The sequence below is a fragment of the Marmota flaviventris genome, chromosome 3 (assembly GCF_047511675.1).
Source record: "Marmota flaviventris isolate mMarFla1 chromosome 3, mMarFla1.hap1, whole genome shotgun sequence".
NCBI lineage: Eukaryota > Metazoa > Chordata > Mammalia > Rodentia > Sciuridae > Marmota > Marmota flaviventris.
Genome location: NC_092500.1, coordinates 158,716,546 through 158,741,365, shown reverse-complemented (window position 1 = coordinate 158,741,365; position 24,820 = coordinate 158,716,546). Strand labels below are relative to the sequence as shown.

Sequence of the window (24,820 nt, the reverse complement as noted above, 5' to 3'; positions counted from 1 at the left end):
TCATATCCTGTTTTAAGTAAACTACCATTTAAACATGCCTCATTTTGGAAAGTGTAGTGTTTTCAGCGGTGTAGTACAGCATTACTATGTGATGCTATGCTCACATTCAATCATTGGGAGCACTTATATGGTGTACAAGACCCTATATCATCTCATCACTAACAACTTTCTATTTTCATTCTCCAAAGTTTTCATTCATATTTTTCAAGATCTTTTCATTCCACGTAGCTATTACCACTCAATTTAATGCTGTTTCACCTTTTTTACACACTGCCTTTTAATATCAACTGGAATCCCTTTTCTTCATTGTTTCATTTTAAGACTCAACTTAAATATGCCATCAATATGAAGTCTTCTCCTAAACTGGAGGAGATGACATATCTTCCATCTCATGTGTGTGTGCATGTGTGTAGATTATCACTGGATACATTCAAAACTACACTGCCATATCCTCTGTTTGGAAATGTTTTGGTTCTCTTGACTTTCATTGTTGTATAAGCATCTCTTAAACTCAGTCTTGTAGAACACAGTTTAGTGGGAATGGTCAGAAAGAGATATTTATTTCTATTTGTATAACATATAGCACAGTATATGGTATATTCCTAAAGATAAATGTTTAGTTAGTAATTTATAAGTATGGTCACATTCCTCACTAAATACTTAAATATTAGAATGTGAGTTCTAGAAAATTAGAAACGTTTCTTTTTTTCCTGAACTTTTTTTTTTCCTGTGATGGAAACATCATTTTAATTTTTTTTAAAAAACCTAAATATATAGTTAGAATATGAAAACCATTTATTCTTATACCATATTAGATCATAATTTTTCCCCCTCAATGAGTTTTACAATTTTGATATGATAAATAGGTGGTTGATTTAAACTTATAAATTACAATTCATTTGAACTACTAATCTTCCAGTGAAGCAGATGGAGTATCTCCAATAAGGAAAACTTTGAAACATTTTCAATGGATCTAAGGCCACAAAAAATAAGAAAATAAAATTTCCAATATTTACTACTTTAAACCAGCATTTTTTTGACATAAACTCTTATGTATTTTATGCCAGTTCACTTTGAAAGTGAGAGAGAACACTAATAACAGAAATATGCTAGTTATATATATATATATATATATATATATATATATAACGTACACACACACACATTTATATATTATAATTACAAAGATAGCTCATCAAAATGTAAAACAGATTAATTAGATCCAGAGTCATCATGAAGTTACATGCTACTAAGTAGACAAATATATTAGCATACTTAAAAGACACATTGCCTGAGTTTTGTCCTGCTTTATATACCAAAATGCAAAAAGAAAACCTGTGACAAAACTGGTGTAATCCAAGTAAAACCTGACCCTTATAGCTGCCAGGATTATAGAAATATTAATTTCTTAGATTTTTACAAATGTGCTCTGATTATTTGGTGTATGCAAGAAGTTATCTTTAGGAAAAGTTGGGTAAAGGATTTCTGGAAACTATGTACTAATTTTGTAAATTTTTAAGAATTTAGCATTATTCTAAGAAGACTTTATTTAAAATGTTTAAGCTTAAAGAAACATACAATAATCAAAGTTAATGGTTTGATGGTGTCTTGATTACCAAACATTCAAATAGTTCGGGGCTCGTGGTAAAATTTGCAATTATCTATTTATATGTTGGTCTATCTGTCTAACTACCTGTTTACCTATCCATTCATCCACACATACATTCCATTGCTAAAAGTAACATAGCCAAAAATACTCATGAAAACACTAAAGAATACAGTCAAACTTCTCTGAGGCACTCAGCATTTTTCACCCCATCCTTAAAATATTTGCTTTATATATTCTCTCTGTGTGTATATCTATATTTATCTATCTGTATACCCATCAATTCTTACATTATTAACCACAGAATTAGAAGTTTCTGCTGACGTTTTAACTTTATTATTGTTTAAATCTCTTTTTACTTAATAACTTTCAAAATGAACATTATATTAGGGTAATAAAACAGACATAATATCTTTCAATAGGTGAGGTAATAAAAGTAAGTTTAATGGCTTTCAAAAAGTTCATAAATTTTGTTGCTGAAATTTAGTGCAGTCTATCTTTGTTGGATTAATATTGATTTCATGTTGCTGTTTCCCTGGGGTTATTTATGTAAGCAATAAAGCCTTCAGAAGAATGAGCTATGACTCACCTAGGAGTTTCTTTATCCCTTGTCGCTTCTGAATATTGCTGAGCTCCGTCTGGCAAGGTGGGTCTGTAATGACATTAAAAATGTCACCTTTAGGATTTTAGTCAAACAGAGAATGGGTAACTTCTTTGATATCAATCTTCACTTAGTCTTTACATGCTTTTAGAAGACACATTACATATTGGTTGTGTTATATTCCTTACTTATACAGATAAACGTTCATATAGAATGTGTGTCCAGGATGAGAGTTATCACTCTCCCATCATCTTGTTTTTTCATAGAATGAATGAATTGGATGACAAAAGAAAACAGCAAAATAATTATATGATGAAAATATTTCCCATCATATACTATTAAAGCGTCAACTTACTTGGCAATGAAATTCTAACCGATTGATGAAATTTCCCTCATTTAAAATAGTTGCTAAGATATAGAGAAATAATTTAGCATTATAATCTATGGAAAAGTTGATACTTCTTTTAAGATGTGTCAGAGAAACTCATAAATTCTAATATTGTGTAATGTTAATAATGTACCTTGGTCTTTCTATTGTCACCCAGATGCTCCAAATATATGTAAAATTTAGAAAGAGGACACAATACACCATAATTTCTGATAAGCCATGATTTTAAAAATAAACAAAACATTTAAATAAATTTGGAATTCCTCATTTGTCCATTTTTCAAACTCAATAATTTCAAAGAGGATATTTGTAGAGAAATAGAAAATTCTAAATAGTCACAACATAATGTATAATGTGTACAGTAGTCACACATACACACACACTCACACACAGGTATGTGCCACTGAAGCTTGCCTAGATTTTTAGGAGTGTTTAATGACCTAGAGAGCATATATGCAGTAAAGTTGACATGTGTTTATGTATGCATGCAATTAAAATTTTAACACAGTAAATCCATTCTTTAAACTTTGCTTTAAAATGGTTTATAAACAGTTAAGCTACACTACTCAGCTAATCCTGATTAGCAATTTAAGGATAATCATTTGATCTCTACTTATAAAACTATCACTAAATAGTGAAAAGTAATTTAGATAGAGAAATCCCTATAAAATGTTTTCATATTTCTACATGGAATATGATAATCATTGACATAATTTAAAGTAGCTTGTTCATTCTCTTAGCTTTCAAAAATCTTAAAAAGCATTGCAAGAACAGGTGTATCACATTAAACTTTTTTCAAGGTTTTTAAATTAGCATCAGAATTATACATAGCATTATCTTCTAAGTTTCCCAAAACTTCATTGTGATGTGAACTTTAGATCTATTTCTCTGTATGCACTTGGTACAAATTGCTAATTCCTTTGATTCTGTAACATGTTTCCAAATTTACATTTGGTTTGCATTCCTAATAAAGAAGGGTACATAAGGAATTAGCAGCATTTCAATTTTTCATCTTGCTTAATTTTTACCAGAGTATTGAAGCACTTTCTTTGCTAGTGAATTTTTGAAAGGCTGAACTATTTTGTAAAGGTTGAAAGACTTAGTCATTTCAAAATAAAAATGAGTAAAAATAACTTTATGGTAAATGCTGTGGTTCATTCAGCTCATTTAATATGATCACAAAATAGAACATTAAAACTCCACAGTACAGTGATAAAAAACCCATTTATTTTACACCATGGGCAAAGCAGATAGCAAATTAATTTTAATGATTACTTTTAATATCTATGTTCTCATATCTCTGTGTGCTTCTTGGTGGTTCATAATGGAAACTATAATGAAGTACATTAATATAAAATATTAATTACCATTTTTCATCTCACTTAGCATGTTTGCATTTTTAGCAGAGCTACTTTGCTCAACATGCTGCTTATGGTTCTTTTTTATAAACACACACATTACAAAAAAAATCTAGTGAAATGAATGAGGCATAGAGTATGGTTACTTCTTTCATCATGAAACATTACATAAAATTTGAAATGGAGGTCTATTATTTGCATGTACAGGTGTCTCATCTTTTACCTTGCTGTCTCTGGAAGCAGTAGCACCATTCATTGTTTGATATCAAACTGTCCTTGTATGTGTCACAAGAATTGAAAAATGCCTTGGTGCACTGTTCGTTCTTATCAAGGTAAATGCTCCCCAGCTCTGACTGGTCCAGCAGTAGGTCATAGTTTGTATCGAGTCTGTTAAACATCCAGCCAAGTGAATCCTTGCAAATGGGCAAAATACTGGTATCAAATCCTAAATGCAAAGAAAGAAAATGGTTAGCTAAATATGGAAGATCTCATCACCCAAAAGCAAAACACATCAACAAAACAGATAATTAGTGAATGGTACCTACGGGATAGTCAGAGAGGTAGGGCTTTACATTTCATCTTGAGAAATTTGTTTCACAGTAAAGTTCAGAGAGTAACATGAGGAGTATTGTGAGAATTAATTAACCAGAAAGCATCTGGTACTACTTAATCATTCATTCAATGGCAGTTAGTACTGTAATTAAACATTATTTACATTTTACTGTTCAAGCTTTTTCTGAATAAAGTTTATTGTGATAAATGTTTTAATCTATATATTTATGTATGTATATATGTATATACATATGAATAACACTATTATTATAAAGAAATGAAATTTATTTCCATTCAAAGAAATTAAAATACTATTTTCACACAAACATTATAAACATAAAATGATTAAAACTTTAACAATGCTACCTGTATCTTGCTAGAATTATGATGATTGTGGTACTTCAGTTAAAACTGTTGACCAAAGAATAAGCATCATGAACTATTACACAATTACTCTGTTTTCTGCTTCCCTCAAGAGGCAATTATTACAATTAATTACAAATGTGTTACGGGGGGGGGGCAGTAGGGTGCACTGCCTACTGGGGAGTAGGGAGTGAGCATAGAGAAATGACAAAATTCAGCTATGTGGTACCAAAGATGGGTTAACCTGGATAAGCCAGAGGTGTCACTAAGGTGTCTGTCCTAAATAGCATCAGATATAATATCAGTATTTTGAGCCCTTAAAAAAAAACAGATTCTAAAAATAAAAGTATAAGTGCCTCCCAAAGGAGATGGGATGAGAGCCCTTGCTTACCCTAACAGACAGCAGATGGCACATCAGCTATTAAAACAAATCAAATTGAATTTTTAAAGGAACGTCTGAAGACTGAGAGTGAGTTATCATGATAGGAACTCAACTTTGCAAGCCACAAAAAGAAGAGGGATTGATTCCATTTGACTGACACTATTCCACAGACACCAGAAAACGTTTTCAAGGTAGACAGAGCAGGAAAAGAGACCCAAGGAAGTCACCTGAGAAGAAGCATTTGCTGGAGGAAAGGTGTGGAGCCTCACCTACATCCATCATCCCTGTGTCCCTCATGGAACAAAGACTTAAATTCCAGAGGAGAGTCAAATATTGGCTAACTCTAAAAATATGGATAAGGATCTTCAGCACCCTGGGAAAATGTTGTTCCTGGGAAGGATTCAGGAGAATATCCTCAGTTTAGACCATTAAATAATTCTATCATTAGCAGAGAGGTAAGACCTCTGTGGAAGGAAGAGAAAGAGGAGGGGGAGAAGTTAAGAGAACATACAAGAGCTATGGATCATCATAGAAGAGTGTGATAGAGATGCAATTAAATACCAGTAGGAGAAGGGAAGGGGAAAATGATGTAGAAAAAATAGTACAAAACATGGGAGAGGGCCGGGCTCACTAGTAGAGCGCTTGCCTAGCATGTGTGAAGCCCTGGGTGCGATCCTCAGCACCACATAAAAATAAAATAGAGATATTGTCCATCTACAACTAAAAAATGAAATATTTTAAAAAATGGGAGAAATTAAAGTTGGAAGTCCTTGTATTATAGATAAAAGAACAAAAAACATGATTTGAATGTTGTGAGTGACACATTAAATTTATATGTTGTAAATCATAGGGGAACCATCAAAAACATTTAAAAAGTCATAAAAATAACCAACTAAAATGCAGACCAAATGAAGTCATGAAAATAGTTAATTGATTCTAACATAAGGCATTGTAAGAGGAGAATAATTGCAAAAAAGAGTTAAAAAATAGTAAAGAACTGAACAAAATGTAGATTGCAATTAAACCATGTCGATAACTAACCAAATGCAAGTGCTTTAAACATATTAATTAAAAGTCAAGGAATATCAGCTTGGATAAAAATACAAGAAGACTTAGGTATGTTTTCCTCAAGGCAAATAAAAAGACATACTATATTGAAATTAAAAGCTGTAAAAAATGCATCATGAAGCACTAATGAAAAGAAAGCCAGACTGAACATATTAATAATAAATCTGAATATGGAATAAGGAATGTTACCATTATAAAAAGAAACATCACATGATAACAGAGTTCAATTAAAAGACATAATTATTCTGAATGTGTCATATATGTAAAATGAACACCAAAAATTCCTGAGGAAAAAAATATAATAGGCCTAAATGGAGGAATGGACAAACCCCAATTATAAATGGAGATTGCAACAATCTTTTATGACCTATAAATAGAACAAATGATCCTAACACATTAGGGTTATAGAAGATCTAAACAACATGATCAGTTATGAGAAATCTTTACATAATTTACATTGAATATTCAAACAAATAATAACAGAATACAAGTTATTTTCAGGTTCACATGAGACACATTCTGATCATATTATACATCTTACTCAGGAGAACTGAAATCACACAAAGTATAATATGGAAACATAACAAAATGACATTAAAAATCAACAATGGAAATAAAAACAAATATATGTAGAAAGTAAAAAGAAAATCCAGCCCAAAATAAGCTTGAATTAAATAATTGCAAAGATGGTATTTTAATTCTGTAGTAGAACAAAATTTGATGCCAGAATCTGATCTCATAGTAATATATTCTAAACACAGGAAAGTATGTACGTTGGAAAGATAAAAAGTTCAGTATTTTTTGAGAGAGGCTTTCTTAAGGAATACTAAAGAACGTACTCTAAAGTAAAAATAGAAAAGATGCAATCAAAAAATACTTGCAAAACAATGTGCTGTTATAAGATTAAAATAGTAATAATAATCGGGCTCTCACATTCTATATATAGTATTATTTCATTATGCTAAAATGTGTCTACATTAAAACTATGTTTATTGAGTATATATGTTTGTATGAAAATGAGGTAGATGAGAAAACCATGTACCTCAAGCTGCTAACAATTTTTACCTTGTGATGGAGGCATCAGATAGAGAACAGATGCTAATACTCTTCACATATTTTCACTATTAGTTTTTAAAAATAAACACATTAAGTGTATAATTGAAGCAGATTACAAAAACAGAAAGTGGAAAAATATAATGTTACACATATTATTCCTTCCTGTGATATGTTGAAAATAACGTTCATTAATATGTCAGAACAACATCATAAAATTTATTGCCCTTTTATTGATTAGCACATGGTTCAAGGATAGCTGTGGTGGGTAGGTTCATTTGTACATTAAATAATCAAAGATAATTATGGTTTTTGAGTTACTTTATTTGCCTTTATTTATAAGTTTCCCCTTGATTTTAGCTATCACCTCTTGATGCTTCCAAAACACCCATTATCTAAACATTCATGGAGTCTCTGAACTACTCATGATAGCACTGGTGAAAATTTTACAAGAAAAACTCTTAGGTTTTAGCAAACTGAATAAACATGAAAAAAAACGTAATGTAAAATTTTGTTTCATTTTTTCTACTTAGATGCCTTTTCTTAGCTTATTCACTATGGTATTTTTAGGAGCTGGTATTTTTTCACTTTGTAGTAGGTTCCAAATCATGTTTAAAAACATTCTGAATGTTCTAGATGATCATATTTTGAAAGTCAGGTACTCATTTTATTGAAAACAATGTAATAAATTTGACAATCTTTTATTCACACAGTGAGAATCAATCTACTTAAATTTCCTGAAATTTCTCTAATACTAACAGCAATTTCTGTAATTTGAAATAATATGCTTTCTAATTCTAAAATTTACAACACTAGTTGTAATTTTCAGTGTTTGGAATAATATAGTTCCTAAGGACTAGAAGTTAATCAAAGTTTGGTTCCTGGAAGATCCAGTTCAATAATTTCCTAGTACACTTTATTGTAATATGTCATTCACTTTGTGTATTTTTTTATAATCATACTTTTAGTAAAAGAGAAGTACATAATTCAATTTAATATGAAATATATTTTGATAAAATTGAAACATCCATAGATTAAGACAATACCTTCTTAATACTAAAGTATATAATTAAATTTTAGTATACAGAGTTACAGTTTCCACCTAATAAAAGAAGAAAATGCCAGATGTCTCAATAATTAGAACCACCAAAACAAGCAATGATCTGTATCTTTCAATTTACTGCTTAAAATAAGAAAAGAAAATTTATCTTTGAACTTTTTAAACCTTTGTTTTCAAAAGCTGAAGTTCTCTACTCTACCTAGAAGGCTCCTAATTGCATTAAAATGGGGCATTATTTTTAAGCCATCTGATTCCAAATTCAATCTTCCTCTCAATGTGAAGACAGCATGACATAAAGAGAGCAATATCTTAGTAAGAAATTAGAATGTGTTCATTTTCCCTAGGGGTTTAAGTAATTCCATCATTTTCTCTGACTGAGAACATTTGGTGCGTAAGAAAGCAACTATATAACATTATCATAATCTGAGTCAGACTGTTAATCTGAGGATTTTTGCATATGATGCTGATGTCCTGAAGCTTTCCAAATTGAAAAAGAAAAATAAATACAATATAACTTTGAAAAAAAGTAGTTATTCTCCATTGCAACCATATTCTTAAAAACACTGGGTGTTGTATTTCTCCTATTTAACTTCTGAAGATTTAAGCAACAGAAGCAAATCAAAGTATATAAATTATAATAGCTGTAAAATACACTTATTCAACAAAACCTCAAACAAGTATTTTCAAGGTAATGATAAATAGAATCAGAATTATACAGTTCCATTTCTTCTTACCCCAAAACCCATTTTAAGGTTTTATTATCTGAGTGGTTTTCTATGGTCATTCATTTGCTTTTCAGTTCACTTCAAAGTCCATCTCAACAAAATACATTCCAGAGGTCTGATATCTTTTATAAACAAAATGGACTTAAATTATAAAAACGATTTGTAAACTTCATCAGCTGGCTTAATTTCTTTAAAAGCTATGACATCATCATCCTCTTTTTGAAAACCATTTAACTATGAAATATTTACACTAAGATTCAAATAAAAAGCAACTTGGGGGGCAATAGCATGGGTAATTCTTTATGTAAAGTCTGTGAGAAAATCTGGTTAACTGCTAGGCACAGTGGCCCACTTATGGAAACCCAGCAGCTCGGGGGCTGAGGCAGGACGATCCTGACTTAAAATCCTACCTCAGCAACTTAGTGAAGTCCTAAGCAACTTGGAAGACTCTGTCTCAAAATAAGAAAAATAAGAAGGGCTGGATATGTGACTCGGGGTAAATGCCTCAATCTCTAGTACCAAAAAATAAAATGAATAAATAAACACAATAAAACATAGTTTACTAAAATCTCATATTAGTGCCACGTTGTGTTTGAGAGCTATGAATAACTACTAAAACAACTATTAGAAAATAATATATCATTTTTTACCATAATATACTTTTTTTTGTCAGAGCAATGTGATGTTTAAATAATGTAAAATGTGTAGCAATTCTGCTTTGATGACCAGTGTATGAGGTCAGCAAATCCCTTCTAAAAAGGCAGTATACCCCTGGACATGGTGGTGCATGCATGTAATCCCAGAGGCTGAGGAAGGAGAATCATGAGTTCAAAGCCAGCCTCAGCAAAAGCTAGGTGCTAAGCAACTCAGTGAGACCCTGTCTCTAAATAAAATACAAAATAGGGCTGGAGACATGGCTCGGTGGTTGAGTGCTCCTGAGTTCAATCTCTAGTACCCTCCTCCCGCAAAAAATAAATAAATAAAAGGGCAGGATTCCCTAAAAGTGGAGTATGAAACCAAATGTTTTAAGAATGGACAGATTTCAGGAAACAATTGAAATTACAAGAGAAATTTGGACTAATCCTTTTTAGCAATCTGGTGTAAGAGTAGAAAAAATTAAGTTAGAGAGTATATCAACTGTTCTACATATGGTTTCCTATTCCACTTTCAGGACATACCACCTTTTTAAGTAAGGCATCTTTCCATTGAAGTGTCAAGTCTTGAACCTTTTAATCTAATCCTGCTATTGTCATAATTTTGTCCTCCTGGAAACTGCATGTTATTCAGAGATCAAAAGAAAGCAGCTACAGGCTGCTTGTCACTCTTTTGAAATTAGGTTCCTGTCTAGATAATAATGTGTGTTAAGATTTATTAACTTATTCATTATACAGATGGCTATTGAGTCCATATTATGTGACAATAGTTTTCCAGTAGTTGGGGATTACAGAGTAGAACATTTTTTAATTCCTCAAGCTTACATATTATTTTGAAGAAAAAGAAAGCAATGCAGTAAGATTATCAAGTAGCAATACAAGCTAGGAAGAAAAAACAAGTAGCATAATGAGGAGGCTAAGGCTGAGTGGCCCTGGTGGTGTTCACGTGGAGTGGGAGGAAGGTGCCTGGATGGCTACTGAGAAACAACTGAATAAAGTAAAGGGAGTGAGCCATGCAGATACTTGGGTGCAATATCCTGGGACTTGTAAATAGCAAATATGAAGCCAGTTCCACTACTGTGAGGAAATACATTCATCAGAAAGCCCCATTACACCTGCAAGAATACTCAGGTTTCAGCAGACAATCAAAATTACAAGAGGAATTTGGACTAATTCTTCTTAGCAATCTGGTGTAAGAGTAGAAAAAATAAGAGAGTATATCACCCATTTTGCATTTAGTTTAACTATCATAGTAGCTATGTAGAAAATATGTAAATACTAAGGATGATATTACACTGCCCCGTTTTGAGGTAAGGATACAGGAAAACAAAAGATGTTATGACTTAGTTTGTATTTTTAATCTTTATAACTGGACAGTAAACTTAAATAGATAAAAAAGTATGTGATATTGCCAGGAAGAAAATAATATACACTATTAACACATCACAGGTTAACTTACAAATATAATTGTGAATTTTCAGATGACTTGTATTAGGTTGTCTCTTGGATTGAATTTGGTTGTTTTCTAGTTCCAAATTTGCTGGTTCATAAGTTTTATGAATGCATACGCATTCATGTTCAACAGCAATTGACAAAGCCCTGGGTCTTCTTTTGGCCAATGTTTAGAGCCAGTTTTTCTGGATTGGGCCTTTGATGCTCCCTGTGTTATACTAGGAAACATCACGTCAAAGGCTTTCTTTGAAGTGAGGTACACTTTTAAAGGCTTTCTTTGAAGTGAGGTACACTTTTAGGTTATTTAAGGTTATAAAGTATCGAAAAGGATACTTGTGCCAAATTAATCCCTTGTCCACTTCTCTCCTGCATTGCAAAGGGTTTGGCACCAGCTTGTGTTTACCTTTCAAAGTCATTCATTACTGTAGGTTTACTTATAAAACTAGATTATCAGGTATAAGTTTTAATCAATATTTTCCAAGAAACTATAGAAAAAGTAATTTCCATTTATTCTAATGTCATAGAAAGCAAGGTCTGTAATATTTTAAGATAGCATAGCAAAAAGCTTATTATTTTAATGGAAATTACATTAATAATTTGAATATCAAAGGTCCATCTCAAATGAAATACTACACAGAGTAAACAATGAGTATTGGCTTTTAAGCACACTTCATTGCACAATTGAACAAATAGATATTTTGGCTTTTTTTTTTTTTTTTTGCATATTTGCCCCTTCTTTTACAGTCTTGATAATTACAGATAAAAATGCCAAATGCTTTGTACCTGCTGTCCAATAACTTAGAGCTTGGTATTATAAGAAAGAGATGATTATCGTCATTTTATTATTTTAATTACCATTAAAATGATATCATTCTATTTATGGAGTATGAATAACAAAAATGATTTTTTAGAAATCTAAAAAAATCAATAGAATTCATTTTTTAATGAAAATAAAAACAATTTTTTTCTCTAAACTGTTCTTCAGGTATTTTGTCACATTTCTATATTAAGGCTGAAGTTAGTTGATCAGAATAGGTAAAATATTATGATTTCCCCAAATGCAGCAAACTCCATTGTCATGATCAACTTCAACCTATAATCTTTCATTCAGTTAGATGGGAGTCTACAGACAAATAAGTACAAATTGGTGCAGAGCTTTGATAGGAGTGTATATATGTGCATAAATGAGCTGTTACTTTAGAATTCCAGATGGTATAAACAAATTAGATCATAAAAACCTCTTAAGGAAATCTGGAAAGTTGTATTCTTATTGACTCACAACTGAGAGATAAATAAGTGCTGATATAAATTTTAATTTGAAGAAATTTTAAAAATTAATTTTTTTTGGCAAAGTTTTCTTCAGTACTGTGGATTGAACCCAAGGGTACTAAGCGACATCCCCAGCCATTTTTAGTTTTTATTTTGAGACAGGGTCTTGATAAATTGCTTAGAATCTTGCTAAGTCGCTCAGTCTGGCCTCAAACTTGTGAACCTCCTCTCTCAGCCTCCTGAATTGCTGGGATTACATGTCTGCACCACTGTGCCCAACTCAAAAGTCTTTTTCATGAAGAATAATTGCAATGCTTTAAAAATCAAATTGTATAATTTAAATGAAATCTGACATTTAAATTATAAATGAATTGTTTTAATATTGCTCAAGGAAACAATGATTTTACACTTATTAGCTTTTTGAATGTTACCACATATGCTGTTATTGTATTTGGATATATTTTTCCTATATTAATAAGTACTTATATTAGCAAGCATTACATTAGAAATTTACAATTCTAAGAAATTTAAATTTGTTTCTTATCCAATTAAATCATTCAGATGAACTTTATTTCAAGGGTAGTTATGTTTTTAATAAACTAAAAATAATTTCTAAGATCTTAAAAATGATTTCTAAGATCTATTGGTACTTAAAACCTTTACCTAATTTAGATTAATTTAATCAGTGATCATTACTTAACTGATATCTAATATAATAGCTAGATCATTTCTTAAAAATATAAAACACTAAAACATGCATTTAAAGTCACATACTACTTTGCCTCTTATTTTATTGGCTTATCTGAAAAGTTTATATATTTGAGTTTGTTAATAAGCATGTTCATTTTTGCCACATTAAAAAGATATATTATAAAGAAGCATATGGCTATAAAAGAGTATGAAATATATATTCATAAACTTGATTAATCTATTGCAAAATGCTGATTCATAACAGTTTATAATTATCCACCTCATAGTTTTCTCTACAAAATAGTTACTGTAATTAATAATTATATGCATGTATATGACTCATCTATGAAAACTTAATATGAAAAATATTTTATTAAAAATACAATTTTTTCCTAAAATATCTAAGTCTTCTAAAATATGTGTGATAACTCTTAAGTAAATTTAAACATTATGAGATTCAGCAAAAATCAGTATTTCTCTTGGTCCATGATAGATAATATTTAAAATGGTTTATTCATAAGATTTTAAAAAGTAATGTCAAATCTTATTTGATGCAGAACTAAAATTTGATTTTACTTCTGTTGCAGTGACACAATTTTCTTGGAATTTTGGTTTGCTGTTAATAAGGGATCACAACGTTAATTTTATTTTGCTTTCTGTTTTATGCAACTGAAAGGCAAAACATTTTGCATTGGAGCATTTCCCTGCATTTTATGTTGACTTCATCAAATCCTTAATTTTTAAAAACATGATAGTGTACAAATTCTTCTCATTGTCATATCAAAAAATAAAGTGAAGACCCAATTCTTGGAGTTCATACAAGAGATACAAGTATAAGTGATTAAAAAAAATATTGACAACAAATGATATCAAGGACATCAGGAAAATGCAATCAATTGGAGTGGAAAAATGGTAATACTACTATCAACCAAGGTAAAATATGTGCTGGAAAACAGTAAGCAGGATAAAGTATAAGAAAATAGAATAATAAGCCAATTCATTAATATAAAAGAATAAATCTATGTGTACTATAAAATAGAGTAGCTAACATGTGAAGCAAAATCTACTAAAAATGCTGAAGAGACTTATTCGTGTAGAACTACAAAGGAAACTGTCAATATGCCTTTTTCAGAATTAAACAGGTAAGAAGATACATCTTCAGATGTGTTTTGTTTTTATTGACTGTAAGGTTTTCAAATAATATTCTATGTTCAAATTCACTACCAATAAAGAATATGTATATTAAATTTAAAAGAAAATATTATAGTATATTCAAAAAATTGTAAAAGATAAAAATAATGATAATGCTTTTTGCTACTGGGATGCAGGCAAACATTAACTCCATACCTTACTGGCCAAAATTGGAAGTGCCTTAAGATTTTCACTTAAAAGTTTGGTAACACCTACTATCAATTGTAATTTAAAATGCATTTGCACTTTGACCCATTACTTCCACTCATGGAAATAAGAGCGTGCAAATTGCAGCATTAATTTTCACAGAGAAAATAATGGAAGCAATACATAATCATTCCTAAGAAACTCATTGATTGATCTAATTATAATAAAGTACAGGATGTAGTACATTGGTAGCTTTTTGCTTCATCCATTCCTTAATTTTTATTTGGCAAATGAATTTTATTCTTATTTAGCAAATAAAATTTAGTATTAATTCATTCACTTTTATTTAGCAAGTAAATTTTATTCCATTTAGTAAATAAAATTTATTCTTAATTTTTATTTAGTAAATATTATGTGAAACTCTATTCCAGGCTCTATCAATACAACAATGAACAAACATCTCTGACTTAATTGAATTCCCAGTTGTGTAGTGGAGCAGGGGAGGGTTGATTTGCAAATTAAATATGATGAATTGAGTCAAGGATTCACCCAAGGATTTCTCAGTTAGCCACTGACTAAGTAGTATAAATAATCCTGTAGCCCCTTTTTCCCCTTTACTCTCCAAAGATTATCAACTCTATAGGAGTTTCTTATAATTAATCCACCATCTTAAGAGAGTTTCATGACATTTCTTGGAAGAAAAAGCCAGAAAATAAAATATTTATGAATGCATACATTTAACCAGGCACCTTGCCGAGGGATCTTCAAATTATGCTTTGATCCATCTCCAAATCTAGGAGGGAAATTAGTTCAAACTCAAGCTCAAAGGAGAAATTTGATAGCATGCCATGTTCAAGTATAACTCTTGGGGACACAGGTATGGATTTTATTTGATTTTTGTAAATCAACACATAAAGTTCTGGAAGAAATCTTCCCATACCACATATATTTTTTTCAGAATGAAATAAAACCAAATATATTTAGTTATTACTTCTATGAAATAAATGCAGGCTCAAATGCATTACAGTTGCCAAAAAATTCAATTGATAAATTCAAGACAGATCTTGAAGAAACTCTCCTATAGGATCAGGATAGTACTATATTTTTTTCCTGAATTCACAAGAGGAAATGAATGCATAGTCATTACACATCCAAAGACAGTTATTATATCTAAACGTAATAGCTAAATTTCACTGCTATATTAAATTATTCTAGAGCACAAATAAGATTCATAACTACAAGAGTTTAGGATTATAGAAAATCTCTAAATGGTAAGAAAGCAAAAAAATAAGGCAGTTTAGGAAACAGAGTTTATAAATGATTGTGCTGTTTTACTGTATGATTTTGCTAATCTGCATTTTGAGGGTTTCAAGTGAGAGTGTACAATCATGTCACTCACCCTAAGCAATGGAGGTCACGCCCCCAGCATTTCTTTGTCAGTTAAGAAATAAGGGCTCATAATTGATGCCCTATCTCCTTTTCTTGCCTTTTAGATAAATTATTTCGATTTGAAAGATTCAGACCATGTTTTGATTTGCTTTTTAGGTAGATTATATACAACACAAGTATTTATACAAACAAAAATAAAATAAAATGAAAATTTCATAAAATTATTCATAACAAGTGTCCTACTTCAATTTGCCATTTTTATTTCCAAGGAATTGGAGGAATTATACAGATGATAAAATTCCAGTCAGAGTCATATGCTTTTATTTTTTTATAAATATTTTTTCAGTTGTCAATGGACCTTTATTTTATTTATTTTATTTAGTGCTGAGAACTGAACCCAGGGCCTCACACATGCTAGGATGAGCCCCAACCTGAGCCCATCTATGCTTTTATTTTGCTTCAATGTGTTGCTTGTTTGATTTTCAGATATTCAGTCTTTTCTTTTCTATGAATCCATTTTGCACAGAGACAAATTAAGATGCCAGCAAAGCACTCTTGTAAAGACTATTTGAGGGAGTTCAACTGTGTTCTTTAAATGTCTATTCCAATATTCTTATTTCTATTTCCCATGTTGTACTTTCTACAGCTTTGATAAAATACTGAAACACATGTCTATTCTTAATTTTTAACTGGACCCTAAATGCTTTCTGAGGAGACATTCTCATTTCCATCAATCAAAGTTGATCCAAATGCTTAACTTTCTTGCAAAATACTAAGGAAAAACTTGGAAGTAACAGCAATGTTCTGATTTTTATTCAATATTTAGTAAAGGATAGATATTAAAATGTATGATTTGTTCTAAGGGATTCATTGGATATAAATCTCCATCTTAAGATGATAGTATTTATCAAGTTTAGAAATCTTACTGCTTCTCTCAGGCCTCAGTAATGTTTTTGTCTTCTTGTTTTGGCTTCCACTTTCATGAAGGGCCTTGAACCAGTCCCGCAATCTGTTGGCCACTTCCCTGAATTCCAGGTCACTGCACGCTGAAAACAAAGGGAAACATCAAAAATCTTTAATAAGAATCTAGTAGGATGTCAATGCTATTTCTCCAGTTGTTCCAATAGCCAGTGGAAGGTAACAGTAAAAGAAAAAAAAAATCACACAGGGACTAATTGTGATTCAGTTATTTTCAATGATAAACCTCAATACATGCTTCAAGCATAAGATGTAATTTAGCAATAATATCTTACTTGATAGAAGAGTATTTTTATTTTTTACACATTTTTATTGGTACATATTTATTGTATATATTGATGGTTCCTCCTGATAGAATATTTGGTTTCAGGATTCCTATTGTGAACATCACAAAAAATTGTCTTGATATTTATGTGATTAATATGTTATGGAAAAGTGGTGGGGCACCTGAGATAATGAAGGTTTGAAAATCCAAAATGAACATTATACTTTTATAATTGGCCATTCCTATAATAATATGTTACAAATTAGAATTCCTTGCTAGGATATTCAACATATGTTAAAATTCATTAACTAATACTGTTTCTATTTAGTTTAAGCTAACATGTTTTTAAACAGAGAAAAATAAGTTCATGCTATTTGGCATTAGAAAAAAGACTGTAAAATATTTAAGAAAATAAAACTATATTTTTGCCATAAAAAGTGAAGATTAGCAAACTTTGACCTTTGGAACTGAAGATAGTTTTGTCTATTTTAAAAATTATTGTTTATCAAAATTATTTTAAATAATACATGATAAGCTACAACAAAACCTAGTGTGCATGTGATTAATGTGAAAAGGTGGTAGACAAATGCAAGAATTTGGTACTAAAATGCTTTGAAAATATATTTTTAAAAACTTATTTACCTCATTTAGAGGACAACAGGCATTACAGATCTATGCCTTCTGCATAGAAGTAAATAAGTGATTTCCTCAACTGCTAAGTATTCTGTACAAATACAGTTCTTGCTCATTTTGTTGGAAGAGGAAATCACTTATTTACTTCTATGCAGAAGGCATAGATCTGTAATGCCTGTTGTCCTCTAAATGAGGTAAATAAGTTTTTAAAATATATTTTCAAAGCATTCTTGTACCAAATTCTTGCTGTATTCACTAAAACAAAGGTTTTGTTGTAGCTTATCATGTATTATTTAAAATAATTATGATAAACAATATTTTTAAAATAAGACAACTACTAGAATCAAAGAAGAAGGTCATACATATTTTTATGGGGGAAGGTAACAATTTTTCTTTTCATATACCAAGAATAAGGAATCAGAATGCCATAATCATGCAGGCAGCATGATCATGGAAAAAAAAAATATTTCCTATGTCTAAGCCAGAAAATTCAAGTAAACAAAAGAGATCTGAAAACCAAATCTGAAAAATGAACCACACATTTTATCTTTTTTCCAGAAAGTAATTGGGAAATAAGATATACCAAAGACCAAGGCAAGAAAGTGGATTACTGAGAATAGTTGATAAAATGGAGAATTGAGGGGTGAAGAGCATTTCTAGGAAGATGGGAAGGGGGATTCCAGGCCAAATGTTGTGTGCTAAGTGCAGAGGTAGGTGATAGGAGGTCTAAAACTGCCTGTTCTGGGACAGAGCAATGTACAAAATACATAGCTCTCTATTCACTTCATTGCATCATTCTTTTTCTGAGAAGGAGCTTTTTGAGTCCATTCCATTCATTAATTCATGATTTTATTTGTTGTGCCTTAGGAGTCTTGTTAAGGAAGTCAGGACCTCATCTTATACAATGAAGATTTGGGCCTACTTTTTCCTGTATTAGGCACAGGGTCTCTGGACCAATTCCTAGGTCCTTGATCCACTTTGATTTGAGTTTTGTGCATGGTGAGAGATATGGGTTTATTTTCATTTTTGATGCACATGGATTTCTAGTTCTCCCAGCACCATTTGTTGAAGAAGCTATCTTTTCTCCAATGTATGTTTTTGGCACCTTTGTCTAGTATGAGATAACTGTGTGGGGAGAAAATTTTTACCACATGCACATGAGATAGAGCAATAATCTCCAGGATGTATAAAAAACTCAAAAATCTTAACACCAAAAAATCAAACAACCCAATAAATAAATGGTCTAAGGAGCTGAACAGACACTTCTCAGAAGAAGATATACATTTAATCAACATACATTAAAAAAAAATGTTCAACATCTCTAGTAATTAGAGAAATACAAATCAAAAGTAGATGACTAAGACAAGTTATAACTGCCAGTCAGAATGGCAGTTATCAAGAATACAGACAATAATAAATGTTGGCAAGGATGTGGGAGAAAAAGCACAGTCACTGATGGTGGGACTGCAAATTAGTGCAACCATTCTGGAAAGCAGAACATTTAGAACGGAACCACCATTTGACCTAGCTATCCCACTCCTTGGTCTATACCCAAAGGACTTACAATCAACATAATATAGTAATGCAGCTATATCAATGTTTATAGCAGCTCAATTCACAATAGCTAAACTATGGAACCAACCTAGATGCCCTACAATAGATGAATGAATAATGAAATTGTGGTATATAAACATAAGAGAATATTACTCAGCATTAAAAGAGAATAAAATTATGGCATTTGCAGGTAAATGGATACAGTTGGAGAATATCATGCTAGTTGAAGTTAGCCAATCCCCCAAAACCAAAGGCCAAATGTTCTCTCTGATAAGTGGATGCTGATCCATCATGGGGGGTGGGGCATGGGGAAAATGGAGGAAATCTGATGGGGCAAAGGGGAGGGAGGAGAAGGGTGGAGGCATGAGGGTAGAAAAGATGGTGAAATGAGATGGACATCATTACTTTAGGTACATGTATGACTGCACATATGGTGTCAGGCTACATTGTGTACAAGTATAGAAATGTAAAGTTGTGCTACAATTGTGTACAATGAATCAAATGCATCCTGCTCTCATAATATATCTAATTAAAATAAATTTAAACATACATAGGCTGAAGGTGAAAGGTTGGGAAAAATCATATCACTCATATGGACTTCGGAAACAAGCAGGAGTATCCATACTCATATCAAATAAAATAGATTTCAAGCCAAAGTTAATCAAAAGGGATAAAGAGGGACACTACATACTGCTCAAGGGAACCATACACCAACAAGACATAACAATCATAAATATATATGCCCCAAACAATGGTGCAGCTATGTTCATCAAACAAACTCTTCTCAAGTTCAAGAGTCTAATAGACCACCATACAATAATCATGGGAGACTTCAACACACCTCTATCACCAATGGACAGATGTTCCAAACAAAAGTTGAATAAGGAATCTATAGAACTCAATAACACAATTAATAACCTAGACTTAATTGACATATATAGAATATACCACCCAACATCAAGCAGTTACACTTTTTTCTCAGCAGCACATGGATCCTTCTCAAAAATAGATCATATATTATGTCACAGGGAAACTCTTAGACAATATAAAGGAGTAGAGATAATACCATGCATCCTATCTGATCATAATGGAATGGAACTGAAAATCAACGATAAAAGAAGGAAGGAAAAAGAATACATCACTTGGAGAATGAACAATAGGTTACTGAATGATCAATGGGTTATAGAAGACATCAAGGAGGAAATTAAAAAATTCTTAGAGATTAATGAAAACACAGACACAACATATCGGAATCTATGGGACACATTGAAAGCAGTTCTAAGAGGAAAATTCATTGCTTGGAGTTCATTCCTTAAAAAAAGAAAAAACCAACAAATAAATGATCTCATACTTCATCTCAAAATCCTAGAAAAAGAAGAGCAAAACAACAGCAAAAGAAGTAGAAGGCAAGAAATAATTAAAATCAGAGCTGAAATTAATGAAATCGAAACAAAAGAAACAATTGAAAAAATTGACAAAACTAAAAGTTGGTTCTTTGAAAAAATAAACAAAATTGACAGACCCTTAGCCATGCTAGTGAAGAGAAGAAGAGAGAGAACTCAAATTACTAACATACGGGATGAAAGAGGCAATATCACAACAGACACTTCAGAAATACAGAAGATAATCAAAAATTATTTTGAATCCTTATACTCCAATAAATTAGAAGATAGTGAAGGCATAGATAAATTTCTTAAGTCATATGATCTGCCCAGATTGAGTCAGGAGGATATAGACAACCTAAACAGACCAATATCAATTGAGGAAATAGAAGAAACCATCAAAAGACTACCAACTAAGAAAAGCCCAGGACCGGATGGGTATACAGCAGAGTTTTACAAAACCTTTAAAGAGGAACTAATATCAATACTTTTCAAGCTACTTCGGGAAATAGAAAAAGAGGGAGAACTTCCAAATTCATTCTACGAGGCCAACATCACCCTGACACCTAAACCAGACAAAGACACTTCAAAGAAAGAAAACTACAGACCAATATCTCTAATGAACCTAGATGCAAAAATCCTCAATAAAATTCTGGCCACTCGGATACAAAAACATATCAAAAAAATTGTGCACCATGATCAAGTAGGATTCATCCCTGGGATGCAAGGCTGGTTCAATATACGGAAATCAATAAATGTTATTCACCACATCAATAGACTTAAAAATAAGAACCATATGATCATCTCGATAGATGTGGAAAAAGCATTCGACAAAGTACAGCATCCCTTTATGTTCAAAACTCTAGAAAAACTAGGGATAACAGGAACATACCTCAATATTGTAAAAGCAATCTATGTTAAGCCTCAGGCTAGCATCATTCTGAATGGAGAAAAATTGAAGGCATTCCCTCTAAAATCTGGAACAAGACAGGGATGCCCTCTCTCACCACTTCTGTTCAACATAGTTCTTGAAACACTGGCCAGAGCAATTAGACAGACGAAAGAAATTAAAGGCATCAAAATAGGAAAAGAAGAACTTAAATTATCACTATTTGCAGATGACATGATTCTATACCTAGCAGACCCAAAAGGGTCTACAAAGAAACTATTAGAGCTAATAAATGAATTCAGCAAAGTGGCAGGATATAAAATCAACACGCATAAATCAAAGGCATTCCTGTATATCAGCGACAAATCCTCTGAAATGGAAATGAGGACAACCACTCCATTCACAATATCTTCAAAAAAAATAAAATACTTGGGAATCAACCTAACAAAAGAGGTGAAAGACTTATACAATGAAAACTACAGAACCCTAAAGAGAGAAATAGAAGAAGATCTTAGAAGATGGAAAAATATACCCTGTTCATGGATAGGCAGAACTAACATTATCAAAATGGCGATATTACCAAAAGTTCTCTATAGGTTTAATGCAATGCCAATCAAAATCCCAACGGCATTTCTTGTAGAAATAGAGAAAGCAATCATGAAATTCATATGGAAAAATAAAAGACCCTGAATAGCAAAAACAATGCTAAGCAGGAAGTGTGAATCAGGCGGTATAGCGATACCAGACTTCAAACTATACTACAGAGCAATAGTAACAAAAACAGCATGGTACTGGTACCAAAACAGGCGGGTGGAACAATGGTACAGAATAGAGGACACAGAAACCAATCCACAAAACTACAACTACCTTATATTTGATAAAGGGGCTAAAAGCATGCAATGGAGGAAGGATAGCATCTTCAACAAATGGTGCTGGGAAAACTGGAAATCCATATGCAACAAAATGAAACTGAATCCCTTTCTCTCACCATGCACAAAAGTTAATTCAAAATGGATCAAGGAGCTTGATATCAAATCAGAGACACGCCGTCTGATAGAAGAAAAAGTTGGCTACGATCTACATACTGTGGGGTCGGGCTCCAAATTCCTCAATAGGACACCCATAGCACAAAAGTTAATAACTAGAATCAACAAATGGGACTTACTCAAACTAAAAAGTTTTTTCTCAGCAAAAGATACAATAAGAGAGGTAAATAGAGAGCCTACATCCTGGGAACAAATCTTTACTCCTCACACTTCAGATAGAGCCCTAATATCCAGAGTATACAAAGAACTCAAAAAATTAGACAATAAGAGAACAAACAACCCAATCAACAAATGGGCCAAGGACCTGAACAGACACTTCTCAGAGGAGGACATACAATCAATCAACAAGTACATGAAAAAATGCTCACCATCTCTAGCAGTCAGAGAAATGCAAATCAAAACCACCCTAAGATACCATCTCACTCCAGTTAGATTGGCAGCCATTATGAAGTCAAACAACAACAAGTGCTGGCGAGGATGTGGGGAGGGGTACACTTGTACATTGCTGGTGGGACTGCAAATTGGTGCAGCCAATTTGGAAAGCAGTATGGAGATTTCTTGGAAAGCTGGGAATGGAGCCACCATTTGACCCAGCTATTCCCCTTCTCGGTCTATTCCCTAAAGACCTAAAAAGAGCATGCTACAGGGACACTGCTACATCGATGTTCATAGCAGCACAATTCACAATAGCTAGACTGTGGAACCAACCTAGATGCCCTTCAATGGATGAATGGATAAAAAAAATGTGGCATTTATACACAATGGAGTATTACTCTGCATTAAAAAATGACAAAATCATAGAATTTACAGGGAAATGGATGGCATTAGAGCAGATTATGCTAAGTGAAGCTATCCAATCCCTAAAAAACAAATGCCAAATGTCTTCTTTGATATAAGGAGAGTAACTAAGAACAGAGTAGGGTCAAAGAGCATGAGAAGAAGATTAACATTAAGCAGGGATGAGAGGTGGGAGGGAAAGGGAGAGAGAAGGGAAAATGCATGGAAATGGAAGGAGACCCTCAGAGTTATACAAAAGTACATACAAGAGGAAGTGAGGGGAAGGGGAAAAATAATACAAGGGGGACAAACGAATGTCAGTAGAGGGGGCAGAGAGAGAAGAGGGGAGGGGAGGGGAGGGGAGGGGGGATAGTAGAGGATAGGAAAGGCAGCAGAATACAACAGACACTAGTATGGCAATATGTAAATCAATGGATGTGCAACTGATGTGATTCTGCAATCTGTATATGGGGTAAAAATGGGAGCTCATAACCCACTTGAATCAAATTGTGAAATATGATATATCAAGAACTATGTAATGTTTTGAACAGCCAACAATAAAAAATTTAAAAAAAAATAAATAAATTTAAAATGCATATATCTTTTCAGACAGAGAAAACAACAAATGATAGCGAAAGGCAAAGAAAATATGAATTTTATTGATGAGTAACAGTGGTAAGGTCATAAAAGTTATGCTCCTAATACAAATATCTATACCCAAATCTTTTGGGAAAGGACTTCTGCTCAGGAAGATCTTAGGAAACAAAAACCTACTCAATTTAGAGGGAATCTACATATTTATGCACTTTTAAATATGCATCACATATCTCTGGAAGAATATATACGAAGATAATAAAACGATCTCTACTTAAAGGATCTGAGTTAGAGGGAGAAAACTGTTTAAGGGTGTCCTATTTTGGCTACTCATCTCTTTTACCCTTTGAATTGTGTGCTGTATATCTGCATTGACGTTAAAAATAAACAGAACTTAAAAACTTAAGAAAAAAATGTTAGAGATGCTTATAAACCTCCATTCAAAATCTCTTTTCTTTAAAGTTTATCCTGAAAGTACACAACCTGCATTCAAGTATATTCATTTAAATTGTTCAATATCATTTGCTCAGCCATACCTAGCAAAAAAGCAAAGTTTCACCCAACAAGGTATCTACTAAAGGTTGAACATTATTTTGTAGAACAGATTAGTATGACATATTTCATTGTGTTCTAAAATCTGAGTATGTGATAGTATTTACTATGTATGTATAATTGAATAATTCTGAAATCTCATGATTTTTGAAATTACTGATAACAAGTATAATAGCATTTTAAATAAGTTACCAAATGGGAGA

The 24,820-nt window shown here is 32.0% G+C and overlaps 1 protein-coding gene across 6 annotated transcripts in view; it reads right to left on the bottom strand.

The window, feature by feature from the left end:
* The window catches only part of Spock3 (SPARC (osteonectin), cwcv and kazal like domains proteoglycan 3), a 417,403-nt gene that overhangs the window by 2,094 nt on the left and 390,489 nt on the right, over nt 1–24,820 (bottom strand). For 5 of the 6 annotated variants that reach the window (XM_027926978.2, XM_027926980.2, XM_027926981.2 and 2 more), the window contains 3 exons: nt 16,874–16,993; nt 4,177–4,398; nt 2,196–2,258 (listed from right to left, as the gene is read on the bottom strand). In XM_027926978.2, coding sequence (XP_027782779.2) covers nt 2,196–2,258; nt 4,177–4,398; nt 16,874–16,993 — 405 coding nt within the window. The remainder of the gene's footprint in view (nt 1–2,195; nt 2,259–4,176; nt 4,399–16,873; nt 16,994–24,820) is intronic. The other variant, XM_071609244.1, reaches the window with a different exon arrangement.